Source organism: Lactuca sativa, chromosome 1 (genome assembly GCF_002870075.4).
Source record: "Lactuca sativa cultivar Salinas chromosome 1, Lsat_Salinas_v11, whole genome shotgun sequence".
In the NCBI taxonomy this organism is placed as follows: Eukaryota; Viridiplantae; Streptophyta; class Magnoliopsida; order Asterales; family Asteraceae; genus Lactuca; species Lactuca sativa.
In genome coordinates this window covers 188,943,254-188,971,200 of record NC_056623.2, presented here as the reverse complement: position 1 = coordinate 188,971,200, position 27,947 = coordinate 188,943,254, and the positions used below count along the sequence as shown (strand labels likewise).

At 35.6% G+C, this 27,947-nt stretch overlaps 1 protein-coding gene and 1 long non-coding RNA gene across 15 annotated transcripts; one reads left to right on the top strand and one right to left on the bottom strand.

The window, feature by feature from the left end:
- Positions 1-18,547: 18,547 nt before the first annotated feature.
- On the top strand, positions 18,548-23,483 carry LOC111899346 (uncharacterized). 14 transcript variants are annotated; one of them, XR_008224682.1, is made up of 8 exons: positions 18,549-19,096; positions 19,178-19,313; positions 19,702-19,801; positions 19,904-19,991; positions 20,083-21,094; positions 21,216-23,022; positions 23,138-23,176; positions 23,266-23,483. It is a non-coding gene; the product is annotated as an uncharacterized LOC111899346 (long non-coding RNA). The 14 variants fall into 14 exon arrangements; XR_008224684.1 differs by having other exon boundaries at positions 18,570-19,096; positions 20,083-20,143; positions 20,514-20,597; positions 20,976-21,094; positions 21,216-23,483; XR_008224680.1 differs by having other exon boundaries at positions 18,548-19,096; positions 21,216-23,176.
- A 2,059-nt stretch (positions 23,484-25,542) lies between these two features.
- LOC111899347 (coatomer subunit zeta-1) lies at positions 25,543-27,690 on the bottom strand. The gene is made up of 7 exons (XM_023895194.3): positions 27,533-27,690; positions 26,896-27,055; positions 26,662-26,809; positions 26,485-26,562; positions 26,300-26,384; positions 26,101-26,156; positions 25,543-25,743 (listed from the first exon to the last, which is right to left on the bottom strand). Exons 1-7 carry the CDS (start codon positions 27,533-27,535, stop codon positions 25,737-25,739), a joined length of 537 nt encoding a protein of 178 aa, XP_023750962.1. The 5' UTR covers positions 27,536-27,690; the 3' UTR covers positions 25,543-25,736.
- Positions 27,691-27,947: the final 257 nt, after the last annotated feature.

Below are 27,947 nucleotides of genomic sequence, written 5' to 3'. Positions count from 1 at the left end.
CTTTCGCTTTTGATGTAACCTTTGCTGATTCCTTTTGAACTTTAGGAGTTTTTCTTTGAAACGAGGGTGCAGAGGGAATATCTGAAGAAGATTCAGTTTGCCCTGAGGAAGTGGAAGGAGTATCTGATGAAGTTTCACTTCGAGCTGTTGGCGTTGAAGGAATGTCTTCTTTTACTGAATGATCAACCTCTTGAGGAGTGTCTTTTGTACCACTTGTGCTTGGTTCACTGAAATTATCAGGCTTGTTCAAGGGTTCAGGTATGTATCTCCCTTTCTTCATCCAAGAGGTTCTTTCGGATAGGCCAACGGTTTCGTTTCCATTGTCAATAAGAGCTTCCCAGAAGAACTCATCACAGCCATCAGCATTGTCTTCGTTAACAATAGCCGTGAGTTCAGCTGTCTGATGTTTGGTTACTCCAGTCACTTTGTATACCTGATTCGGAGTAGTTCTGACCTTTTGATAGACAACAGCCTTTTCTACTAATTTCGGGGACTTTTGTTGGGACAATCTAGCGAATTCCACAGAATTTTCAGAAACAAGATTTTTGTGGTTTTCAGTTTCGCTTTTCACAAATTCTGAGCAGTCAACCGTATCCTCTACAGAAATTTCACTCATGTTTTCGTCCTCGTTAAGCTCAGATGCATTTTCAACATCAATTTTATTTTCTGAGCTTACTTTGGCATTTAGAGAGTCAAACTTTTGTATGGTTTCGGTTCTCAGTTTAAGTCTATCATTTTCGTCCAATAGATTTTTGAGCATGTCCTTATGGTCTTTGGATTTAATGAAGGACTCAATTTTGTCCAGTCCAATTTGATAAGTTGGGTTGACATCATCAGACGAAATCACACTCTCACAATTGTAAGCTTCGGCATCGATTTCATCCTCCTTAAATTCTAGGAATGGTAAAATCATACGGTGGATCTTTTTGCCTATCTCACAGTCCAAGTGCAGCTGAGTTATATTGGAATATAAACGTTTAGCTATTAAACAAAAAACATTTCGTTGTTTTAACAATTTCAAATTGTCTCTCTGCAAATAAATGTTTTCGTCTTTGACTTTAATTAATTCCAACTCTTTTAACTCAATCCACATACGCCGCTCCTCACTCTTCGACGCCACCCTGCTTAATTGATCAGTCAGGTTAGAATTGGTGACTCTAGTTTGAGTTAAGCTACTATCTAAATGAGAAATTCTTGTGTTAACGCTTTTTAGTTCTTTCTCATATGAGGATGATGGTACTTTAGATGAAATAAAAACAGATTGTACCTTCTTTATCAGTTCATCAAGCTCATTGAACTGTTGGCTGAGTGGTTTGGCTGTGAAGCACATATCTTCCTGCACTTTCGGTCCATTGCTTCCTCCATCGGTATTGTATCCCCTCATTTGAGATGAGCTTGACACCATGAAGCATTTTCCACCACTGCTTTCCTCCTTAGCCATATAAGCCTTTCCATGAGTAGGCTTCCTCACTTCTTCGTCTTCTGAGTCAGTAGACCAAACTTCGGTGCTACCGAACTCATCGTTATTAACCGAACCCTACACAATAAGAGCATTAATAGAAGGGTTAGCGGTAGACTTTTTCTTCCTCAACTCATCCAACCTCTTCTGCAGTACGGCTTCCTCATCCTTTCCGTCATCCTTTTCAGCCATCTTTTTAAGAACACAGTCCTTAGCATAGTGGTTCTTGCCACCACAGTAAAAACAGCTTACTCCGGAATCGCCATCTGCCTTCGGTTCCTTCTTGGACTCCTCAGCCTTCGGTTCATTGTTTGCCTTTTCAGAGCTATAACTCCCCTGCCAGTTTCGGTTTTTGTTGCTGGGGAATCTCTTCTTTATGAACCTCTTAGGATTGGATACCATCATGGCATAATCCTCAGTGGTGAGGTCATATTCTTCCAAGTTGAGCTCTTCATCCTCCATCACGGCTTTACTTTTAGATAGGAGTGCCAACGAACCAAGACTAGACACAACATTCTTCTCTTGAACAACAATCTTCTCTTGGGACTTTAGAATACCCACCAGTTTCGCCAAAGAGTATGATTTAAACTGTTCATGGGCTTTGACTGTGGAAACTACTGCTCTCCATTCCGATCTCAGTCCGTTCAAGAATGTAACCTTTTGTTCGATGAGCTTCCTTTCAATGTCGTGTTTGATCATCTTGCTGAGAAGATGATTGAAGCGATCAAACGTCTGGGTCACGGTTTCTTCGGCCCCTTGCCTGAATTCTCCAAACTCAGATAGAAGCAAGGTTTGGATGGAGTGTTCAAGATCTTCGTCTGTTGAATACAGTTCGCGAAGTCTATCCCACACTTCCTTCGCCGTAGTGCATGAGCTGACTAGTCTGAATGTGTCGGACTGAAGGGCGAATCTGATCAACCTTAGTGCCTTAATATTGCACTGGAATTTATCTTTCTCATCCTGCGCAATATTCGTCACGTCCTTGAGCAAATCGTTGTATTCTTTTTGCGTCTTAATAACTCTGGATGTCGCGGAATGAGAAAATGGTCCATTGATAATGGCTTCCCATATGAGAAAACCATTGTCCTCCGATCCAATCACGTAATCTTCAAAATGATGTGCCCATACTTCATAGTCATGGGTGTATAAGATTGGAATCTTTGTCGTCGAACCAATGCTGTTGGAAATATTAATAGGGTTTGATTGCGTTGCGTCCATAATGATCGTGATAACCTGTTCAAAGATCAGACTTGTAATAAAGCAGATTAGGGCAAAACAATAAATACTAAGATACGTCAATTAAGATGACGGCTCAATAAATATCGATGATTGCGGAAAACCCTAATTTAAAATCTTTTTCACAGAAAAGAAGTGTATCGATTACACAGCCTCCTGCTCTGATACCAATTGATGAGATTAAAACAATAACTTTTAATCTATAAAGATCGATTAGATCGTGAACAGGTATATGAATATGAAACTGCAAGAACACAATATAAATAACAAGGCAGAACACAATAATAAGAACAAACAGCTTGAATCAAACGTGTCGAATGATTAAACAAAATCCTTAGAAGAGCTCGATTAAGAACATCAACTGTAAAGGATTGGAAGATTACAAGAGAGCAATATCGTAAACTCTGGAATGCTAAAACAGAAATCTTGAATCTTAACCTAATATGCATGCAAGCGATAACTTATATACAATACATAAAAGGCTCTCGGTTGGACAGGCCCAAACCGGAGAATACAAGGCTAATCTACGAGCCCAAAAGACGCAATACAAAACAGAACTTTAGCCCAACAATGACTATGAAATTTGGCAGATGTATGTTAAAACCGCTTTCCTTAATAGGAAGTTGGTTGAGGATGTTTACATGAGTCAGGCAGAGGGTTTTGTGGATATAAAGTACCCTAATATAGTGAGTAAGCTTGAGAAATCAATCTATGGACTGAAATAAGCTTCTCGCAGATGGAATCTTTGCTTTGACAAGAAAGTTAAAGAGTTTGGCTTCTCTAGAAGTGAAGATGAATCTTGTATGTATGTCAAAGCTAGTGGGAGTATAGTAACCTTCCTGGCATTGTATGTTGATGAAATACTTCTCACAGGGAACGACATTCCAACCTTGCAAGAAGTTAAGTCTTGGCTTGGAAAGTGTTTCGCTATGAAGGATCTGGGAGAGGCTGCCTATATTATGGGGATAAGGATTTTGAGAAAAAAATAGTAAAAGACTAATTGGACTTAGTCAAAGTACGTATTTGAATAAAGAGTTCAAACATTTTAGCATGGAGAATTCCAAGAAAGGAGAACTGCCTATCCAGAGTAATACCAAACTGAGTAAGACTCAGAAGCATGGAGAATTCCAAGAAAGGAGAACTGTCTATCCAGAGTAATACCAAACTAAGTAAGACTCAGAGTTCGAGTACTGATGCATAGATAGCAAAAATTAGTCGAGTTCCATATGCTTCCATCGTTGGATCGATCATGTATGCTATGATATGAACTCACCCTAACGTAGCTTTTGCTTTGAGCATGGTTAGTCGATATCAGGTAAATCTAGGTAGAGCTCATTGGATAACGGTCAAGAATATTCTTAAGTATCTACGAAGGACTAAGGACTGGGCCCTTGTTCTTGGAGGAAGTGATTACTTGAGAGTAATTGGGTATAGTGACGTCAGCTTTCAGACTGACAGAGACAACTTTCCTTCTCAATCTGGTTTAGGTGTTTACCCTTAATGGAGGAGCGGTAACTTGGAAAAGTTTCAAACAGTAGATGGTGGCTAATTCTACCTATGAATCAAAGTATATAGCAGCAAGCGAAGCATAAAAGGAGGCTATATGGTTGAAGAACTTTATTGGAGACCTTGGCGTTATGTCAGCCATAAAGGAGCCAATTGAGATTTTTTGGGATAATGAAGGAGCGGTTACCTTGACAAAGGAACTGAGAGATCATGGTAAATCAATACATATCAACAGAAAATACCATTTTATCAGACACAGAGTAGAAGGACACATCATCGTGAAGAGGGTGTCATCAGAAGAGAATCCTATAGATCCCCTCACAAAGGGTCTAGGTAGAATTAAGAACGTTCAGCATACGAGGAGCATTGTTCTAAGTGTGTAAAGAGGTTTAGGCATAGAAATGGCTTTGCTGGATTGTAGATTGTGTGAAGAGTTTTAGGCATAACAATGGCTTTGCTGCAATATTAATGAGTACTTTGAAATGGAGATTTAAGTATTGGATTAACCCACACTCAAATAATTATGTCATGGATTTTATCATGAGTAATTCTGAGACAACAATATCTTATAATCTTTAAACGGAGATATATGAGTCGTGGTTTACAAATCTGTTATGCATTGATGATGCGTAAATGCATCGGTAACTTGATGTTATAAAACGTATTGTTGTGCATGATTTGGTGAGAAATATCACAAGCATATAAGTCAAAGTTTATCTATTCCTTTTCCCGAACGGGAAAAGCAATATCTTGGACCCCTCGATGATTTGGTGTTGATAATAGTGTCGGGCCCGGCCATGACTAAATTGATGTGTTCGATTAGTAGTTATTTGTCATTACAAATCGGAAATCGGGAAACAAAGTATTGGAAAATGAGAATGATTATGTTCCATGTTGTTTGTCCACATGATATCTTGCATAACGGAGGATTATATGATCACTTATCTTAGGACATGTAACTGACTAGGTCAAAGTTCGTCAGCGGCTTTGAGAGCTACAATTTGATAATTAGTTTTTGAAGTTATACTGGCAACTATAGTTGTTAGACTTAACCAAGTGGGAGACTGTTGGATTAGGTGTCTAAGATCATAACTATAATTGGTATATACTTGAATTGATAGTATCATAGTCCTTTTGGGTTGCCCTCATAACTAGCAATTAGACAGGATGACTTTTGGAGAGAGGTTGAATTTATTATTTGATTAATAAATTGAAATAAATAATTTGCTAATCTATTATGAAAATAATATATTAATTAGAAATAATAATATTTAATTAATATTTAATCAAAAATTAATTGGAATTAATTTTGGGATTAAAAGAATTAATCAAAAGTGTAGGGCTAAAGTGCAATTCTTCAAGACTTGAGCAAGAGCTTCCAGAACCTTCCTAGGGAAGGGCGGACGGATTTCCTAAGGATAATTTAGGGTTTCTAGATTATCCCATGTAGATAATTGGACAATTACCAGATTTGAATAAATATTATTATATTCGAATTAGGGTTATCTAGGGTATCTTATCTGCACTATAAATAGACCCCTTTCCCTTACAATTTTCGGCCACCTGGAAACCTTAAAGGAATAGCCAAAAATTCTAGCTCTCCCTCTCCTCTCTCTCTCCTCTCTCATCCTCTTGCTTGTTTGGGTGTTCTCTACTAGAGGCGTGACACTTGTGACGCTTGCTCTCAAGCTTCAAGAAGACTTGGATTTTCATTGTTATTGCTACATAACAATCAAAGGTGTGTTTACTAACCCTAGTTATGATTTTCAAAATTAATATAGATCTCTTAGGGTTTTCTATTTTATGTTTAAAAGTTGTATGTTCAATTAGAGAAAATATAGATCCAAGAATTATGGTTACATGCGCTCAGAGGTTTTTGTTTGTTATGCTCAAAACCCATCAACATGTCCTCCAGAGTCTGAATAATCCACTCACTCTATCGATCGGTCTGGGGGTGGTATGTTGTATTGAAATGTAGCTGAATACCCAAATCCTCATGAAACTTCCTCCAAAACCTGGAGGTGAAGCCAACATCTCGATTCGAAACCACTAAAACTGGTACACTGTGTCGGACCACCACCTCCCTGATGTAGATGTCAGTCTATTTCTTTGTAGAAATTCTCTCGGAAATAGTTATGAAATAAGCACTCTAGATCAATCTATCAACTATGACCCAAATAGAATTAACTCCATGTGCCGTTCTCATCAACTTCGTGGTGAAATTCATGGTGATCTCTTCCCATTTCCACATGAGAATGGGTAATGGTCGTATCTTGTCGTGGGGTCTCTAATGGTCGGTATTGACGTTTCGGCAGGTCAAGCACCGCTCTATAAACCATGCCACCTCCCTCTTCATATAAGGCCACCAGTAACTCAAGCTCAGATCCATATACATCTTTGTGGCCCCTAGGTGGATCGAAAACTTTGATTTATGTGCCTCCTCCAATAATTTGTATTTACCCAACCAGTAGTCGGGACCCAAACCCTACCATACGGAGTTAGTAACCGATGACTATCCCTGACAAATAATGGAATCCAACCCCTGATTCACTCCTTCTTCCAATTTTACTTCTTCTACCCTTACACATGAGCCTTCTTGTCCATATCTAACAGGGGAGAAACAATAACCATCCTCAAACATAGATCCCTGATGGGTGTACTCATGGCCTTGTGACTCTAGGCATCAGCCACGACATTGGCCTTCCTCGGGTGATATAAAATCTCGCAGTCATAATCCTTCAGTACGTTTAACCGCCTCTGCTGCATCATATTCAATCGACTGGTCCATCAAATATCTCATACTCTTGTCGTTAGTGTAAATAGTCCACCTAACCCCATACAAGTTATGCCTCCATATCTTGAGGGTGAAAACCATAGCCCCTAACTCCAAATCCTGTGTAGGGTAATTCACCTCATGAGGCTTCAGCTGCCTCGAAGCGTAAGAAATCACGTGACCTCTCTACATGAGTACTACTCCCAATCTCGAGATAGACACATCATACTAAACCACAAAATCATATATACCCTCAGGAAGAGTGAGAATCGGAGCCTCGCATAATCTCTGTTTTAGCGTCTCAAAAGCTTCCTACTGATAAGGCCCCCATCAGAAAGTGACATTCTTCTTCGTCAAGTTGGTCAATGGTATAGCAATCTTGTAGAATCCTTGATAAATATCTTATTATAACCCACCAGGCCAAGAAAACTCCAAATATTCGATGGCTTCCTCTAAGCCACCCACTGTATCACTGCTTCAATCTTGGCCGAATCGACTAATATACCCTTCAGATTGGTGTTGTGCCCCAAAAACTACACCTCACACAACTAGAACTTGCATCTAGAGAACTTGTCATAAATCCTCTATCTCCTCAGGTTCATAAATACCTCCTGCAAATGCTCCTCATACTGCACCTTAGTCTCGGAGTAGACAAGAGAATATCATCAATAAATATAATCACCGACCGATCCAACATCGGTTTGCATACCTGGTTCATGAGATCCATGAACACTTCTGGTGCGTTGGTGAGCCCGAATGGCATCACCATGAACTCATAATGACCATAACGAGTCCTAAAGGTTTTCATCTGCACGTCCTCATCTCTGACCCACATCTGGTGGTAACCTGACCACAAATCGATCTAGGAGAACCAAGATGTACCTTGAAGCTAGTCAAATAAATCATCAATCCTAGGAAGCAGATAATGGTTCTTCACCGTTAACTTCTTTAAACCTGGTAGTCAATGCACATCCTATGTGGACCATCCTTCTTTTTCACGGACAAGATCGGTGCTCCCCATGGTGAACTACTCGGTCTGATAAAACCCTTATCTAATAGCTCCTGAAGTTGTGTAGACAGCTCTTGCGTCTTTGGGGGTGCTAATCAATAAGGTGCAGTGCCTATCGAAGTCGCACTGGGAATCAAATTAATATGGGACTCAACCTGCCTCTTGGAAGGCAATCCTGGTAAATCCTTAGGAAACACATCAATAAAACCCAAATGATGGCCACATCACTCACGATCGTCATGCCCACAATTCAAGTATTCGCTACACAGGCCAAAAATCCAGTACAACCTTGTTGGAGATATCTCCTAGCTCCCGCAACTGAATAGAGAGTCGTTCCACGCAGAGCACCCTCTCCATGAATAACCATTTCTCCTCCACTTGGGGTTCGAACTCTCACTAACTGGTGCTCCCAGTCAATCATGGCCCCATTAGGGCCCAACCAATCCATCCCTAAAATAACCTTCGACCCACACAAAGGAATCGGAACCAAATCAATAGAGTATCTCTCGTTGAACATGTTTAGAACACATCCTCGATGAACCCTCGAAGCATTCACAAAATGATCAATAGCAATCTCTACCTCCAATGCATAAAGCAAAATCCCAGGAGCATCACTAAACTTCTTGCTAAGCGCAAGAGATACAGAAGATTGGGTAGAACCCGAAGAAAACGGAACATGAGAAATCATACCATTGACTAAGAAAGTCTATATACATGATCAGATAAAACATAAGCATAAACAAGAAAATGGTAAAGGATAAGGTAAGGAGACATACCGGTAACCACATCAGGTGCTGCTCTTGCCTCCTTAGTTGTCAACTAGAATGCTCTGCTCTTCACCATAGGTGTCTCCACCTTACCTTAGTGACCATCGGTGATCCTCAAGGTGGTCGGTGCAGGCGTCGCCACTGTTCCTCCTGCCAGTCTTAGGAAATCATCCTTTTTATGGTCTGTCTGGTTGTAATGGAAGTAAATCGGTGCACCCTGAGGGAAATCCCTACTCATATGACCAATCTGTCCACATTTACAACAACCCGATCTCGATGCTCAATATTTCCCACCGTACGACTTTCCGTACTTGCGGCAATGGATCCAACCCTACTGACCTCTAGGATGTGAATCAGTAATCTTGGGCCTTTTCACCTGCTCGCTGTTGTTTGTACCTGCTCCGTCTTGTGCTTCGTCCGAGGTGCTAGCTTAATCACCCATTCATGGGCTCTAGAAATCATTTCCTTCAGGGTCTTGCAGCTCGACATGCTCACAAACTCTCGTATGTCAAACTTCAATATGGCATGATACCTCTTCTTTTTTATCTCCTCATCGGATTCATACTACGAAACCAACAACGCTCTCTCTGGGAACTTGGTGGTGATATCTGCCACAATATCTAAAGTCTAATGAAGGTCCTAAAGCTCCCTCGCCAACTGTTTCACCTCAATCTCTTGTACAAAATCTACCCAGAAATGTGTCACAAAATCCTCCCAATTTATGTCCTCCACAACCGCCGATCCTACAACATGACCAACTTCCTCCCACCAGTCGTGAGCTCAGTCCCTCATAAGGCAGGATATGAACCCCATCTTCGACACCTCCGTGCAGAAGTTCGTTCGCTGAGCATTCTTAATGTCTGCAATCCATTGGTGACAGGAAATGGGGTCCTTATCCCCTAAGAACTTAGGGGCTACACAAGCCTTCAACTCCATGAATGATAGAGTTTGTGCCCTTAACTGACCCTTTGCGATCTCGACCGAAAAGCTCTTGGATGCTCATCCAAAAGCTCCATGATCCCCTCTTTGATGGTACCAAAAATCACAGGGGTGGCCTCCATAATGTCACGAGTAATCTCTAACATGATAAACTCATGCAACCGCTCATCAATTGGTTCTGCACCAGAGCCAGAGCCAGAACTAGAACCAGAACCTCCTCCTCGAGTAGTCATCAACACACTAAAATATAAACATATAAACGATCAGAATAAACCTGACGGAACTCTCGCTCTACAAGATCCTTAGAATCTCCGAGACCATCCTTGACTCGAGTACATATCCAATGCTTTCAGTAGTACGGGCCTACTACTACCTTCCATACCTATTTTTTACTTTCCTCAAGAACCATCCTGAATCCTCTAAGTCATCCCCACTAAATCCATACACACACATTCTCTATGTTAAGCAGCACATAAGCAAGATCTAGTAAACAAGCCATCTATGTATGAACTTTATACCTTGAAATGATGGAGAAAGGTTCAAAAGTTCCTAACCCAAGCTTTGCTTCAAGCTTCCAAGCTTTATTACCACCACCTTCTTCTGTTAGAACACCCAAAACACCCACACTCAGCCTTCTAAAGATTCTAATGAGGCTAGGATTTACAAGAGAACACGTTTTTGCTAATGGAGGCTAAAAATGGGGAAAGAATGAGACTTAAGGATGCTTAAATACTAGCCAAACCCTAAAAACTAGGGTTTCCCAACCTGGCAAGTATGCCCATCGTACTAAGGCGCTCCCTAGTATGCTCATCGTACACCACATACGCATGGCGTACTCCGAAGTCCCAAAATTACAATAATGTCATTAGGGTTTCATTGCATACTTTCTTGAACTAAGGGACCCAAAAGCAACATAAATAAATTAAAGGACTGAAATTAGAAGTACCTTAACATTGGGATATTACACTTAACTTAGGGGATCATTTGATATGATTCAAAGTTTCGTAGTGGCATTAGAAAGCACACTTTGCTGGTTATTCAAAGTTTATAGTTGCAATTGTAGTTAGAAACTTATCCAAGTAGGGGACTATTGGATTAAGGTGTCTAAGATCTTAACTAAATTGGTATACTCTTATGAATAAAATCAAAGTTCGTTTTGGGTTTCCCTTATATACATAAGTAGTTAAGAATGATATTAGAAGACAGAGTAAATAATTTATTAAGTGATTGTATGATTGAGAAATTAATTAGAAGTTGATTAGAATTAACTTAGAATTAATCAGAATTAATTAGAAATTAATTTTGGGTTAATTGGAATTATTTTGATGTACAAGGTTTAGCTGCAATTGCTTAAAAGTTGAGCAAAGGAGGGATACTAGAACCTCCTTAGCTTGGACAGTGTTGAGAGCATCTATAAGAGGTTCCAAAAGCCTCCAATTGAATATAAAGAAACTAATTTGAATAAGGATTAAAATGAATTGTTTTACTATTCAAATTAGGGTTTATCCTTGGTAATCTGGAATCTAAAAGGACCTAAAGGGCTATAATTTTTGCTCATCTGCCCCTCTTGTAGCCTAGCCTGAAATTATGCCTATCTCTTTCTCTCTCTTTCAATTGATTCTTTAGTTTATATGGGTTGGGAATCCTCCAATTGCATATAAGGAAACCAAAGGTATGTAACTATACTTGAGTTTATCGATTTCGCCTAGGGTTTATAGTAGTTTCAATAATATGTTGATATAATGTGTAAACACATAAAGTCATAGGTTGCATGTGCCCATAATCAGCTTATGTATTAATTCCGTTGTGCAAATATGTTTAATGTAACCTATAAAACCCATCATAAGGAATGCATAAAAGAGGATCATTCGGATTGGACTACGTCCATTAAGATATGTGGTAATACCTTCCGAGGTTTGCTAATTTATCATAAGTATACATAGGATTGGTGGATCGAGTCAGTGATCCATTTTCGATCAGTCAGTCTTAATGTTATCATTTACGTTTGAAGTTATTTTAGGGTCTCTTCCATGAAGTGGTAAGGTTTCCAATAAGAGAGAAAAACTTTGTCAAATTCTTCAAGTGTTGCCTTGGTTACGAGAGGCCTAGTTTCAAGACGCCTCATCAACAGATTTGGTGTCATGGTTATGCCAACTAGAGTTCTTAAGTTTCCCTCTGGAATCAAGAGTTGTTGTAGGTCAGTAGGGTATTGTCAGAGATATATTCATATTTTTCAAGTGTTTGGGTGCATGGTTTCAGTTAGTGTGATAGAGAAAACATTAGATCGTAGGTGAATAGTGTAATTTTTCATAGACACGTTCGTTCAGTTAAGGGTTACGTTAGGTTGGTAGATCGTCAAGTGAGTGTCTTAAGGGGTTGCATGTTATCCAAATGAGATAGCCTAAGAACTTTTGGTCCGACTTTATTACATGTTTCTTTTTTAATAAATTGCTTTCAAGTAAGAACAATCGTTCAACTGACTATCCTATTTGTTAACTACGTGTTACTATGTGTTCATCTGGTGATGTGTTAGTGTTATCTTAAGCTTTATGTAGAATACGTGTTTGTTTTAGTGTCTTTTGTCAGTAGATGTGTGATTATGGGTTAATATATGGCTATAATCTATCCATAGCATTCTTGTGTTGATGCCAAATTATAGTTAGTCTATAGTATTTGTAGGATGATATAGGGCGCGATTAGATTTTAGCTTACGTTGTTGTACAGATGATAGGCCTTACATCAGTGAGCCTTAAGAGGCTAAGTAATAGATACATGTCATGACTGATATATATTAAGGAGAGATGGTGATTAGGTTCTTTCAGTCTGGTGGTATGACGTTCTTATGCCTATAGGCCCTCTGAGGTGTTGACTGTGAGTCTTCTGGCCTAATGGGGGGTGATGACAAGAACAGTCTTGTTTCATAGTCCCAGTAGTTGGATGGTGTCACAACTTATCATGAACCTACATGTGTGCGACTTGCTCAACATCAACTTGCATTCTGATGTGGTTGGGATAGTTAGAACCTTGCGGAAGGATATTAATGATCTAGTGTTCCGTAGGTTATGCTTTGGTGTTTAATACATGGTTGTTTTATTGGAAAGTTCATGTATGTGATCTAGAAGTTCTTCTTTTGGGATTTAGTAATCATGTTAAGAAATGAAAGCCTTTATTATGAGTAAGTTACTAGTATCGGAGTTTGGTTCTAGTTTTTGAACCATCGGATTCAATATAGTAACTGTGGTTAACTTTTAGGATCTTGAGCACCTAAACTAGGTAAAGGAACTAGTCGGACTGCGAGGTTGTGAGTTGTTAGGGGTATATCTTGGAAAGGTGTTGTTTTAACAGGAAGATAAGACGATGTACCAGAAGCCCTTATGGGCATAACCCAAAATGTAGATTTTATTTAGTTGTTATGGGAGGATTGTTCTGGGTATTTGCTTCATAATGGGTTAGCAGTGTTCCTTGTCTAAGGAACCGGTCGGTGTTTTTCTGACAAGAAGGAATTATTATTTTTAAAGTACCAGTTCTAGAAGTTCAGACTAATAGGTTCCCAGTTTTAAGGGACTTTGCAGGAAGTTATTGGTAGGTCTCAGTTGGAAAACAAAGTATGGTGATTAGTTAAGTACAGATAGTGGAGTTGACATGGCGACATTAGCTAGGTTATGATTGGTCTCGAGAACCCCGATGAGATGGTGTGTGGGAATTAGCTTGAAGTTAAGTAGAAGTTTGATTTTGGGGATGAAACTTTGAAAGTGGGGGAAAGTTATAGCATCCTGTTTTTACTTCTCGAGATAAAAAGATACAAACCTTTGTTTATATAAAAATGAAAGTGAAAATATATTGCTTTTTAGCCAAAGTGATCAACATGAAAGTTGTAGTATTTATCTAGGTGAATGCATAGATATAACGGATGTCGAAAACGAAACTCGTATGAAGAAGTTATGATTTTTATAAGATTTGGCAGATTTTATAAAAATCATTGCGGCGTGGTCCTCTATTTGCCACGACACGGTGCACCTGATCTCTCCTTCAGCAGGGCATTATGTGCAAGCAAAAAATCGTCAGTCTGGCCAATAGACGCGATGTGGCGTGCAAAAACCAGCCAATAAAAGGAGGGTCACTCCTCATTTATTTCACAACTCTATTCTTCAAAGAATCTCCCTCTCTCTCTCTTTCTCTCGCATTTCAGTCCCTCGTGATTCGACTTCTCGTTCTTTAGTTTCAGTAGTTTTAGTAACGAAACTTTTTGAGGTTTCTAAAGGATAATAAGGACAAAATTGCAAATTTGGTCGCTATGGTATGTCAAAAATTGGGACTTTGGTCCAAAATGTTTTAGAGTTGCGTTTTTGATCCTGAGTTTTTGAAAATATTATAAATGATAGATTTGCCCTTATTATTTCTTTTTCTCTTTCTCTTTTTCATTTATGTATTTATAAAAATATCAAAAATAAAAATCTAATCTCACCTTTCTATCCTACCCACCCACCATCTCTTTGACAACTTTCTATCTTTCTAACTCCTCTCAACACTACCTACAGGAAAAACTAGGACACTGCCACCACCATCTGCTAGAAAATCATAACACCACCACGACCACCATTATCCGAAAAATCAGAACGCAAACACCACCACCTGAACGCCACCGCCACCCAAACTGTCAAAAAACAAAACGTAAACACATTAGATAATGTTTATATTTAGTTTACGTATATTGTTGTATTTATTATTGTAAACTATATCTCCTCATTTAAGGAGATTAGTTGTAATCCTTTATATATATATATATATATATATATATATATATATATATATATATATATATATATATATACACACACACACACACGATACCTCACTCTCAATTAGAGGTGTGGTTTTTATTCATAATTATTATAAACACCGCCACTAGAAAATTAGAATGCCACCACTACCACTTACAAATTTGGGTTATTGTTAAATCCAACGAATGTTTCTTCCTCATTCAAAACCCATATGATATAAAAATCTCCCCTCTCTTTATCACAAATTTAAACACAACTGAACCCTAATACATCATTGTCACTACCGGGTGATCAATATTGGTGGTAAAATATCGAGAACCCACCTACGTCAGTCATGAAATTAGAAATAGAAGATGGATGATCGGTGCCTATCTACCACCTAACCCAACATATTCTCGGCCAAGAAGGGTCATCTAGAAATAAACTCATACCTTATTCATCTTTCTAATGGTGTTGGTGGTGAGGAATCAGGTCTTTGAATGTTAAGAAGTGAGTCTTACACCTTTTTTTATTACAATATCTTGTGAGCAAATCTGGATGTGAGACGAAGGGTTGTGTTGTTTCGGCAATCGAGAGAAAATATGGAGGTGACACTAAAGAGGCCCTCATAGCAACTATGGAGTTTAAATCAAGGGGGTGTAGTGGTGATGTATGGTTGTTGAGTTGAAGATGTAGGGTTGTGGTGATGCAAGGCTCCCAGACTAGAGAGAAAAATGAGAAAGAAGGGTAATCGCCGGATTTGGCAGAAAATAAAGAAAGAATATGGACGAGATAATAGGGGTGTCACAGGCATGTTGTTTTCCGACTATGACAAATTCTGGCGACAATGTTTTCCAAGGATAGAGAGGTGAACGAGAAGGAGGATACCAATGGTAGGTAGGTAGAAAGGGGAATGGTGAGAGTTTCATGGTTAATAGAGAGTTTAGGTTTCTGCCATCATTTCCTTCTCTCTCTCTCTCTCTCTCTCTCTCTCTCTCTCTCTCTCTCTCTCTCTCTCTCTCTTTCTCTCTCAGAATATAAAACTAATAAAAAATGGAAAATGAAAATATTAAGGGCAAATCCGTCATTTTAGATATTTTTAAAACATTTTGACCAAACTTGCACCAAAATTCCTAAGTTGTGCAACTCCAAAAAAATTTGGACCGAAGTCCCAATTTTCGACAAACCACACAGACCAAATTTGCAATTTTGTCAATAATAAGTAAACGTCGAAGTTCTGCTCGTGGATATTCAAAGTTTGTCAATTGGGTAAGTTACATTTTCGCTTAATTATAACTTGATATGAAGAATATATGTTGTCGTAATTATAAACCTATGTATTAGATTAATCAATAATCTCAGTTTTTATATTGATTGTTCTACTTACGTGTGCGGTGTCTTATATAGACACGTTGGCCTGGTTGTTGGATTTCATAACAACTATATGTCGAAATGATCATATCACCCGACTATCTTTGACTGGCTAATCTTTATTTGATAGTCATTTAATGTCATTGAGATTAATGAAGGATCTAGCTTTTGTTATCAGATTTCCGTACTTGTTGATCAGTTATGGCTTTATAGATCGTTTCGTGCTTGGAGCGCCTACTCGCTGGTTGGTTCGCTGATAGTTGTATGGGTAGTTGTTCAGGTGAGTTTTCTCACTATACTATATATTACATTATGTATTCTATGTATGTTAGAATGTATTTATTTCGTAATATGTTGTTAGGCAAATAGACTTGCTAGTAGGTTTATTGTTTTGTTGGACTATTATGGGTATGTCTGTTATATATGTGTTGATATATCAAGTTGTGAGTTGAGGGCGGTCCAACTTTGAATAGTTGAGTTTTTTGTTGTCAGACAATCGTTTTTCTTGTGAAATAATGAATGAATGAATGCACATTGAATGAAATATTATATTTTCAAAATGAAAATTTTGGCACAAAAACGGGACGTTATAGTGATGAATCCTAACAAAATGAATTGTTAAGATACTTGAAATTAATCTCATGTCTCAGTGAATTAAGACATGTAGATAAGTTATTGTTGAGCTTAATTAGTTTTATTCGCTAAACTATTTAGCAAAGAAATTTATGGTATGAAGGGAAAAGTGGTAATGAGAAATGGAATGAGATTGAGCTCTTATTGGGAGACACGGTATTATTATGAGCTTATTATAATTGATTAAATAGGAATTGATGGAACTTTACTCACGAGCAACAAGGAAAAATAGTAGTGGGTTTTACTAACCAACAAGGCGTGAAGGACAAGAAGTCGTAGTTAGTTTTACTAATTAGCAAGATGAGTACATATAGATTTTTCATATGAGTTACATGACATAGAAATGATTTTTTATTGAATGAACTCTTTGAAAAAATAAGCTAATATTTGAAATAGCTTTGAAAGTAAAAAGCTTTAGTTGATGATCAAATGAATTATTTTTAAAATGAGTAAGCTGAAGTTTTGAAAACTAAATGTTTTGAATAAATGGACTCTTTAAAAGAGTAATAGCTAGCCATATATGATTTAAAATTCAATGTTTTAAAGTTGTTAAATGTTTTGAAATGATAATTGTTATTACTATGTAAGTCAGTATTGTTTTTCTATTAAAAACATGATTTATGTGTGTGATTGAGTCGGTAAAAACACAGTTATGATCATGCATCATAAGAGTGAACAACATAGTAAATGAATAATAGCCTACCCATAATTTTTTCATAAGGGATGAGCAAGACTCTACTGGGATGTACTTCTTGTCGTAAAGTAGATATCTAGAAACCGGATGTTGATAGAATGATTTGCTCATTTAACATGATAAATTGTGGTCACGCAAGGCAACTAGGTCCTACTCGAACCCTAGATTTGACGTATAGTTATGAGTTTGGTCCTACTCGGACCCCAAATTTGGCATATAACTGTAAACTAAAAATAAATAATAACAAAATTCGGGATGACCCGTAAGTTTGCATTACGTGATGTCATGTCATGTGTTGCATAGTCAGTATTTGTTTTAAAGATTGTTGAAGTAAAAATTTTCTCAAATGTGTTATAATACTATTGTGTCTAAAACCATGTAGCTCACGAGACAATTTTCTCTTAGATATGTTATGTTTAAATGTCATGCATCTTAGGTTCAAGTGAAAAAGATTAGCAAACTAAGATATTAATTGTGAGCTTTTAAATGATAACATGATTTCTATCATGTATTTGTTGATTATCAATTGTAACATCTGATGTCGATATCCATTTATATTTAAAATAAACATAAATATTTTCTTTTGGTACCACTTTTTGATAAACATGACTTTAAGTCATGAATATTTCGGAAACCATAGTAATTACCAACTTATAAAGGTCGGATATTACACGAAACATTCGAATTTAATTAATAAAAGCTTCAAATAATGGTTACATATAGTTTAAAATATTTCGATAAAAAAAAATTTAAAATGACCAAAACCCAATTGTCCCAACAATCTCATAATAAAAACTGAAAAATTCACAAACAACTTATGCAACAGTTTAAAAACAAATGGAATATCATGCTTTGATTGTCAAAAACCTTTAAAATATTCCATACATCAACTCCACACACACACACACACACATATATATATATATATATATATATATATATATATATATATATATATATATATATATATATATATATATATATATATATATATATATATATATATATATATATATGTTCAGGTTCATTTGAGACCATTATAATTTTGTGAGACCGTGAGACCAAATTTAAAAATAATTTTAAAATGCAAAATAAATGGAAAAATCCAAAAATTCTTTTTTTTAAATATTATTTTCGGAACTTGAATTAACTAAAAAAATTAAAATAAAATAAAAAAATATGTCTCACGGTCTCACAAAATTAGGCTGTCTCACATGAACCTAACCCTATATATATATATATATATATATATATATATATATATATATATATATATATATATATATATATATATATATATATATATATATATTAAAGTTGTTGACCAACATGAATACTGAACTGGTCAATTTTTGGGCAAAAATGGTCCCTGTGTCGATTTGGGGATTTGGGGCATATTTTGACATTACGTATATTCTTTGTCTATACGTGTTAGCAATCTACCGCGTTTTTATCTTCCCCATTGTAATTGTATTGCGTCTGCACGTGTTGACGATCGTGCATCAGATCGATATGTTCTGGATTCTTCTCATATTTCTGTTTCATACTTTTCTCGCCATCAACCACACATGATCGAAACTCCACTTGGCTTCCACCGTTTCTTTTCCCCAATCATATTACTCCACCATATCTTATCTAAACCGATTCGTGTCCCCTCTAACGTCTCACCCCTGCTACTCACCATCGATTTATCCACTTTATTTCGACAGGGAAGCAGCAAGAACCAAGAATGCATTCCAGCGCTGCTGGTGTTGGTGGTGCGGCGACGTGGGTTGCTGGTGGCGGTGACTGGAGGCGTTGTGCTCTTCAGGTGTCGCAAATCGATTGCTTCGTGGCAGTTCTATTCCATCGCTACGAGTTCCGATCAATTTAGTCCAGGTAACGTGGCTCACCATGGCACCACCATGGTCCAACCCACCGTCGCTCTCCACCACCGATTGTCCCTACAGGTCAGTTGACGTCTCTGATTTTCCTCTTATTCTTCTTTCTTTCTCCCTCTCTGCTCTAATTCAGTAAAATTGGGTAACTAGGTGATTCTCCCAGGAACTCATGGTGTGCGATTATAGCTTCATCTCCTGATTTCCTTATTCCATTCCTTCACTGATCGAGCCTTGATTGCGTCGTCGATGACTACAACCCAGAAATCAGTTTATTTTGTTATTTAGGGTAAAGTTTTTGTATGATTGTTAAAACGATGATAGGAGGGAGCAATAACTACCTAAAAAAATTGTTCTTCAATTGCTAAAGAAGCATCCGACCTCTTTTTTTTTCATATTTTATTTCGTTGGTTTTTTGATTCTGCATTCCAAAGCTCAGTAAAGCCTCAACTAAATTATGCCCACCAACTGTTTGTCAAAATGCCAAACAGAGATTTTTGGTCTGTTGCATCATTGCTTGCACATATGGTCAATGTAACTTCACCAGATCTCTGTAACTTGTGATTGAGGACAAATGCTTTTCTTGATTCAAATGATTGTTGTGTTAAATCATGGATTGATCCTAATGTTTTTTCCCCTTTTTTTCTTTTATACTGAATTATTGAATATTTCTGCAGGCACTTGAAATGCTAGAGAAGAAAGAAAAAGTGCTTCTGAAGAAAGTTGGTGTAAAGGTTGAACAGAGAAAGGAGTTGACTAGAGCGTAAAACAAAAGGGGTATTAATATTTAACCTTATTATTCTGTGCCTTCTTAATCTCTTATTGTTTGCAAAGTCAATTAATTCTAAATATGTTGTTTCTCATTATGGAATTATTCAGCTGCAATACAGAGTGTTTGAAGCGAAAGGTATTTTATGAACAACAAATTCAATAGCTTTGCAATTTTCAATTCTGTGTTCATGATCAGGTGCCTTTAAGTTTTTGTATCATTATTAAATTTACTGTTGAAATAAGAGCTTAGTCTCAGGTACTTACATGAATGTTGTGCCTTTGTTCAGGCTAATTGTTTGGTTCGATAATGTCAATGGAGATTTCAAGGTGTTCGCCATCTATTGTCAGGTTTAGATTTTTACTGTTTGCTAATGCAACTTTTACTCAAAAATATTTATTTATTACCTTTTTGTATGCATTGAATGCAACTTTAGTTTTTAGTATGTTCATGGAATGGGCCCTCTTTGTTTTTATTTGTATGTGTTTTACTTTTACATATTTTGCAGTCATTTAGTTTTTCTTAAAATTGCAATTGATAATGACATACCATACATACTACACAAAAATTGTTTTCAGTTGACCTGTTTATTATGATTCCAAATAAATTTTGGCTAATTGATTTCATTTGTTTTTGACATTTTTGTATGAAATGCTAAAAGCTGCCAATTAAAAACTTACATCAGGTTACATCAGGCTAAAAGTTTTGGTTTGTTTGTAGAATTTTTGTTCCAAATTTCATGGTTCCAAGAAGAAGATGAATCAATCGAGTTCCATTTTGGCATAGATATATGTCAACTTTCAGGTTGGGATTTTCACGATGACGGTTTCAAGTTTCATCATTATATATAACATTTCCCTCAAAATGATTTTGAGAATGAAATGCATTAAAAGGTAAAAGTTTCCTGTAAAAAACTCGAATGCCCTGTCACTAGAAAAACAAAATTACAAAAAATGACCAAGGCTTTGAGTTTTGTCAGCTTTTGTTTATTTACATTTTGAAAGTTCAATATTCACTTTAACAATTTTAGTAGTTATTCAAATATTATATATTTTATAATTTATAATTTCATACATTAATTTTTTTTATCATCATGCATACTTTTCTGATATCCCGTTTTTTCTTGCCGATTCTTCTTACATCAACATTTTTGATGAACCCATCCAATTGATATGGCTGCAGCACACGTAGCATGGATGCGTTTTGTTCTTCTCTAAACACATGATGATGGTGTTAAGGATTTTATTATTGTTCTTACTCAGTCTCATGCTGGTGTTGAGGTTTTTATTAGTGCTAAAAAAGTAAGTAATAATAATTTCCTTTAATTTATTTGTTTGATATAGTATATTTCTTTCGTTTTTCTATTAGATCATTATATTTGTATACTCATTTTGTTTTGGATAATCTTTTGACCTTTTTCAGGTTCAGTGCTTTGGATGCCCTTGGTTTTGGAAGTTAAGTAACTAGTTGACTTATTTCTTCTGACGAAAATGGTATAAAAATGCAGCTGTCGCCTCAGTAGAACCGATTATAATTTATACGGGTCTTCTTTTACATGACGGGTAATTATAAAAGCAAAACTTTTGTAAATTGAATTAACCTTTTAAATTTTAATGATTAAGCAGAAGATATAGATAGTTTAATTATTGTAATCAAAATTTTGGAGATGATTATGTCATGGTTTACGTTCCCATTTGTTAAATCAACAACCCGGGTACTTCATTGGATGCATCCAACTGCTACATTGTGTATCTGTATTACAACATCATACTTTCATTTAATTATTTTAACCGCAGTTGCCGATGGGGGTGGCTGATGGAGGTAGTAGTGGCAGTATCTGGTGAGGTTAATGATGATTTCTTACAATTGAACAACTTTGAAGTAACAGCCAAACATTAGTAAAATTGTCAAATTGTTATATCGTTCAATTTATTTTTTTATAGCGTACACATGTTTATACTCTGCACCATTCGCTGAAATCAGGTTGTTCAAGGCCAATGGCTGAGAAATATTTGAAGGTTAGTTATGATTTTTTGCTAACCGGCGAAGATAGTGGATAATATCAAAACGGTATTATTCACTTGGATAAAACATAGAATCAAAAAAGATGTCTTGGATTGGAATTTATGATGTAACAATCCGCTAAAATGCAGATAAGTGTATGTAGGTGTTATCTTGTAAAACTAATTATTTTGTACTCTTTCGCTTTTCTAGCATCTTGCTAGTGAAGTCTTTATAATATATTTGTCGGTTCCAAAAAAGAAAAAAAAAAAGTTATGACTTTTTGCTCACCCATTAATCTTTAATCTTTTCTTTTAACAATTATTTGTTTTTTTTATTCTATTTTGCATGTATTAATATAACTTACGGATCTTAGTTTTTATCCATTCAAAGAGATTTGCATTTGTAAAACCATGTGGTGGTGTTGAAGGAGTAGTTACTCTAAAACACATAAACCAGAAAATACTGACTTGACCACCATAAAAATCAAAGAAAACAAGGAGGAAAAGATAGCATTACAATATTAGTAAAATTTAAAATCAAAGAAAACAAGGAGGAAAAGATAGCATTACAATATTAGTAAAATTTCTATAGCTTGATTCATATATTTATATTGAAAAACTAAAAGTCACTTTAGAATGATAAATTATGATAATGGAATTGTTTTATTTAAAATACAATTTTTATGTTCATTTTAGCTGCATTTAGTGATTGATTTCTCATTCTTTTTACTTGAATCAATCTCTTTTTCTTTTTATTATAGGTATTCATCCGTTTTTTTTAATTTTTCATTGAAATTAACTACCTGTTGAAGACAATTATGATGATATGTACTCAAATTATAGGCTTAAACTACTTGGGTTGTGGTGACTTGGTAAGACATGTGGAAGATATGGTGGATAACCTATTGACCCATGTTCAAATCCTAGCACTACTCAGTCCTTGTGGCCATGGAGGTTCGCCTGCAGTGACTCCAGGGCATGAGGCAAAGTCTCATGTTTGCAGCGGGGGATTAGTCGGTGCGCGTAAGCTGGCCCGGAAACCCTCGTTAGGGAAGTTCCCTTTCCAAAAAAAAAAATTATAAGCTTATAAATTGATATATGGCTTCAATGATTAGAAGAATGTATATGTACATGTATTAAACTTATTTTCCATTTGATTTTTATCCAGCCTTGTAGAAGAATATAGTTGACCTAAAAGTTTGACTTCAGAAGTTAGCAAATCCCAAGTAAGTTTATCCTTTCTATTACCCGTCTAAATTTTTTACACCTGAAAAAGATTAAACTTGCCACATTTTTTCTTGTCATGTTACATATAACATAAGTGTTTGCTTGATATAACAGATGCATCTTGAAAGTAGTCACATTTTTCCAACCAAACAGGTGAAACCCTATGGAATCACTTGTGACTACTTTGAAGATGCATCTTTCTGTAATTTTTTTCTTTTCCCTTATTCTTTTCATTAATCCAGAGCACCTACCGATCTCCCCTTTGCGAATGAAAGAGAGGTCGGCTGAACGATACTTATCCTTATAATATACTTGCAACAATTTTGAAGCTACATTCTTTCAACTTGTGTTTTATTATTCATTTGAAAAAATTTGTACAACTTTTACATTGTTATTAAACTCTCCGAAAAAACAATTGTTTGGACTTTGTTCTTTTACTAAAAAAATCGTGATTTTAACATTTTTTTTGTCGAAAATGCCCCTGCATACTGTTCACTATCTATGACTACACCACATATGTAACCGATAAACAAAAGTGTAAAACTCTGATCTTAACTGAACCCTGCGGAGCGGGGTTTCACAGCTAGTTACCACTTAGAAATTTATGGAATCCCTAATAGTAATGCTGCAAACAAATGCAAGAACAACTTCCATCTATCTCATCGCATGAACCACTTAGAAACATATCTAATATTGCAGTTCATCATCGACTAGAATATAATGAGAGAGAAGGGGTAAAATGACAATTTTACATTAATAATAAGTCATAGGTTAAAATTGCAATATCATCATACACTCAATTTCATTATAATTATAAGGTGTTGTTTATGACGAACGAATTGTTTAAAATCATTTTTTCTACCGTTAGTATCAAATTATTTGAATCAATAATTTATATCAATGACTCATCCAATCAATTCAAGGGTTCATAACAAAATAATTATTTAAGAACATGATTAACTTGTCAATGATATTATAATCTTATTTGGCAAACCATAAGCTGAGTTATTTTAATTTGTTGTTTGGTAATAAACTAATAACTTATTATATTACAAACTAATGACTCACCCAATCAATTCAAGGGTTCATAACAAAGTAATTATTTAAGAACATGATTAACTTGTCAATGATATTATAATCTTATTTGGCAAACATAAGCTGAGTTATTTTAATTTGTTGTTTGGTAATAAACTAATAACTTATAATATTACAAACTAGGTTATAAGTTCATTCAAGCACTTTTAAATAGCTTTTGAAAAGCTAATTGAATTGTTTCAAAAATATTCCAAATATGAATTTAATTATATTAATATTAGTTTGTAGTTATTTATCTACAAGTCCATTTATGTCAATTTACATTTGAAATCTAATTTATCAGCTACTTTTTATCATTTACTAATTCATAAGCTAGTTTATCAGCTACCCAGATTATCAACTATCAACTGGTGTGCCATATAGAACTGTGTTGGGTTTAGGGATGTGCGTTTGGACCGAATACTCAAATCGAAACCGACACCCAGACCGACCCGAATTAGAATCGAATAAGTTATTTGGGTCGGTTCTCAGATATCTATTTTTGCCCAATTCAAGTTTCGAGTCATTCGGTCCGGATTTACCGAATAAAGGTTTAATTGGGCCAAAAAGACCGACCCGAAAAGTGAATGGTCACTTAAACCGAATAACCTAAATAAACCGAAATGGCTCGAATAACCCAAATAAAGAAATTTTATATCTAGTTCAAAGAAAAAAAATATTAATTAATATTTTTTTTCTTTGAACTAGATATAGAATTTCTTTATTTAGGTATTCAAATCATTTCGGTTTATTTAGGTTATTCGGGTCATTTCAGTTTATTTTGGTTATTCGGTTCAAAAGCATAGTATAAATATTTATTTGGGTTATTCCGGTAATTTCGGGTTAATAACCGAACCGAAACCCATATTACCCAAACCGAACCGGTCTCATATTAGTATAATTTGTCCAGGTTTCGGTTCCCACTTTTCATCCAATTCTGGTTTCGGGTTATTTGGGTTCGGATCGGTTCTGACCAGAAGCACATCCCTAGTTGAGTTTATCTACACAATCATATAAGATATATCGTATAATCTCACATGATCATACATGAAATTCGATTACATTTTTCTTTATAATGTAATGTTAATTAATTTGATAATAAACTTGATACTAGTTGTGCTTTATTATAAGACGTGCATCATAACGATCTTAAAGGTTTCCTTTGTTATGCTGACATGACATGCCACAACGGCTTTGTATTGCATGTTTTATTGTAATTGCATGTGATTTTATCTGTATGTAAGACTGTGACCGATGTCAATAAGATAAAAATTAATTTTTTTTTTTCCAACTCAAAAAAATTAAACATCGGTTCCATACCCACTTACAACATAACAAATCCAAGTTAACGGGACAAACATTGCGATTTTTTTGTCCAATTCAAAAAGGTGGGACAGGGACTCCTTAATCTTTCGTTTGTGCAAAAGACATAAATGTCCTCGTCATTCTCATCATGAAAAACCTTTATACCCACCAACTGATGTCTAATTTTTCAAGAAACCTCCATAGAAGTTTTTAAACATATCCACAACAAAAAAAACCCTACAATCAGTACTGTTTCTAATGTCCAAACCCTAATTTGCAAAAGCATCCAATTTCAAATCAAGATTCGGCAACTTTTTCACTCCCATCAGCATCCTTATCCACTGAATTTTAAAGAGAATATTAGTTTGAATGCCACTTTTTTGTAAATTCAAAGTTGGCAAAATACAGGAAAAAAAAATACAAGTGTACTTTCACAATTTTATAGATTTAATTGCTTTAATATTTTCATCAGTGATTGAAGGCATCGCGTTATACTTTTACTTCAACGGTTTACAAAAACATTTTCCCAGTTAGCCAATTTTGCTATTAGGGAAAAAAAATATTGAAAATCACAAATTATCGATTTAGCCACTCAAATATTATTATAATGATAATAAAAAAGATAAAATGGTGAAAGTAGAAATGTTTTTTTTTTTTTTGTAGTTTGCATGTTTAAAATAAAATAATTAATTAATTACCTGAGGAGAGATCTTGTAAGATGTTCACGTGCAGTAGCCAATGCTTGACTTATTGTCTGCAACAACCAAATTAAAGTGTTTAAATACAAAAATTTTAAAACTTTTTTTTAAAAAAAAAGGCAAAGTTTCCCATGGTGTAATTTGGGGATAAATGCAAGAAAAAGAAACATGCTTTCATTTATTTGCGTTTTATAAGTACCTGTTCAGAGAGAGGAGCTCCAGAATCTACACTATGGCTTGCAACCTTTCCAGCAATAACATTTGCATCAGTTTCAAGGATGATTCTGAAAAAACATAAAAGACGTAAATACCCTTCTCATCCTCATCACCAAAATAGCCCTAGAAAGATTCTCTATTAACCAAAGTTTAAAAAGATAAAATTACCCTCCATCAATAATTTCATCAAGACACAACATAATGAGGTCCAGATTTTCAAGTGCCTCCTTCTTATCCACAGTGCCCCTGAACACATAAACATTAAAGTAAAATTACCAAAACGCCACTAAAATAGTAGCTGCTGAAAACATACAAAACAGATGAGATAAATTGTTTACAAACTACCTTAATAGAAGACCAACTGCATCAAAGAAACCCTGAAGAACTGTTGATAAAATGAGCTCATTTTCATCATCACCACCAGTCACAAAGAAGTGAAGATCCTGAGCAAATTTGTAGACAATAACATTGTTTTCAAGCATTGCTATCTCAGCTGTAAATAGTCCAAGAAAAACAGACCAGTTTAGAAAGAATGATTCAATTTCAATTACATTCATGTTGTTTCAAACAGATAATTACCTTCTGTTCGTGCATTGGTCTTCTGAGTTTTGGTGAAAATAGACTTTTCAAATGCTTCTTTAGCGTTATTAGTTGGCCAATCATCTGAATAGTACTTCACAGCTATGCGACCTCCTTCTGAGTCAAGAAGTAGAATGTTCTTTACAGAAGGGCAAGATTCCTACACACATGAACGATGTTTCATAGATCTTAAAGAAACTTTTAACAATGAACAAAAGATTATTTGATCAGTCATGTTTCTATCATGTATTTAAAGAATCTGCGACTGAACTTGTTCCAATTATTATATGCTCATTTCGACACAAATAAACAAATTAATTGTTAAATTCAAGAGAAAGTCGGATGCAAATCGATTCAAAGGCCAAACCTTGAAAACCCTAAAATCCAACAGCGAAAATTAAGATATTGAAAGATTGAAACAGGAATTGCGGAATTATGCAACTTGGATGATCCATATTAGTTGATCGGAGTATATGCTAAAATACATCTGATCAGTGTATATAGAGAGATGAAATTGTAAAAGAACAAACACATGTAAAGGTTCAAAACTGAAAAACAAATAGTAATCGGAATCGAGAAATAACAGGCGCGATTTGTGTAGCGTAGAAACTAGATCTTAAAGGAAATTTGTACTAACCATTGAATTGGGATTTTGGAGTCGTCAAGAATTTTCGGCTTTATTTTCTCACGTACAGGTTCAGAATAGCATAGGGGAAGCAGATGAACTAACCAAATAAAGAAAGAAGCATCAATTTAAAAATATGGTCCCCAATTTGTAAGAAACTTCTCATTTTGGACCCATAAGTCCATAACTTTTCATTTTGTATTTGCGACATTTATTGTCAAGAAATAATCAAAACATGGTACGTAAAATCTGATCAAATGAATGGTTTTGTAATTGTACTTCAGCCAGTGATGTTATATTGTAAAAGAGAAATCTTTTATTATTTTACCTTATTTATAATTAGATTAAGACATGCGGAAAACGTATAAAAAATTCATATAAAATTATAAAACGCCGACATAATAAAAAATATATATGATAAAGTAAC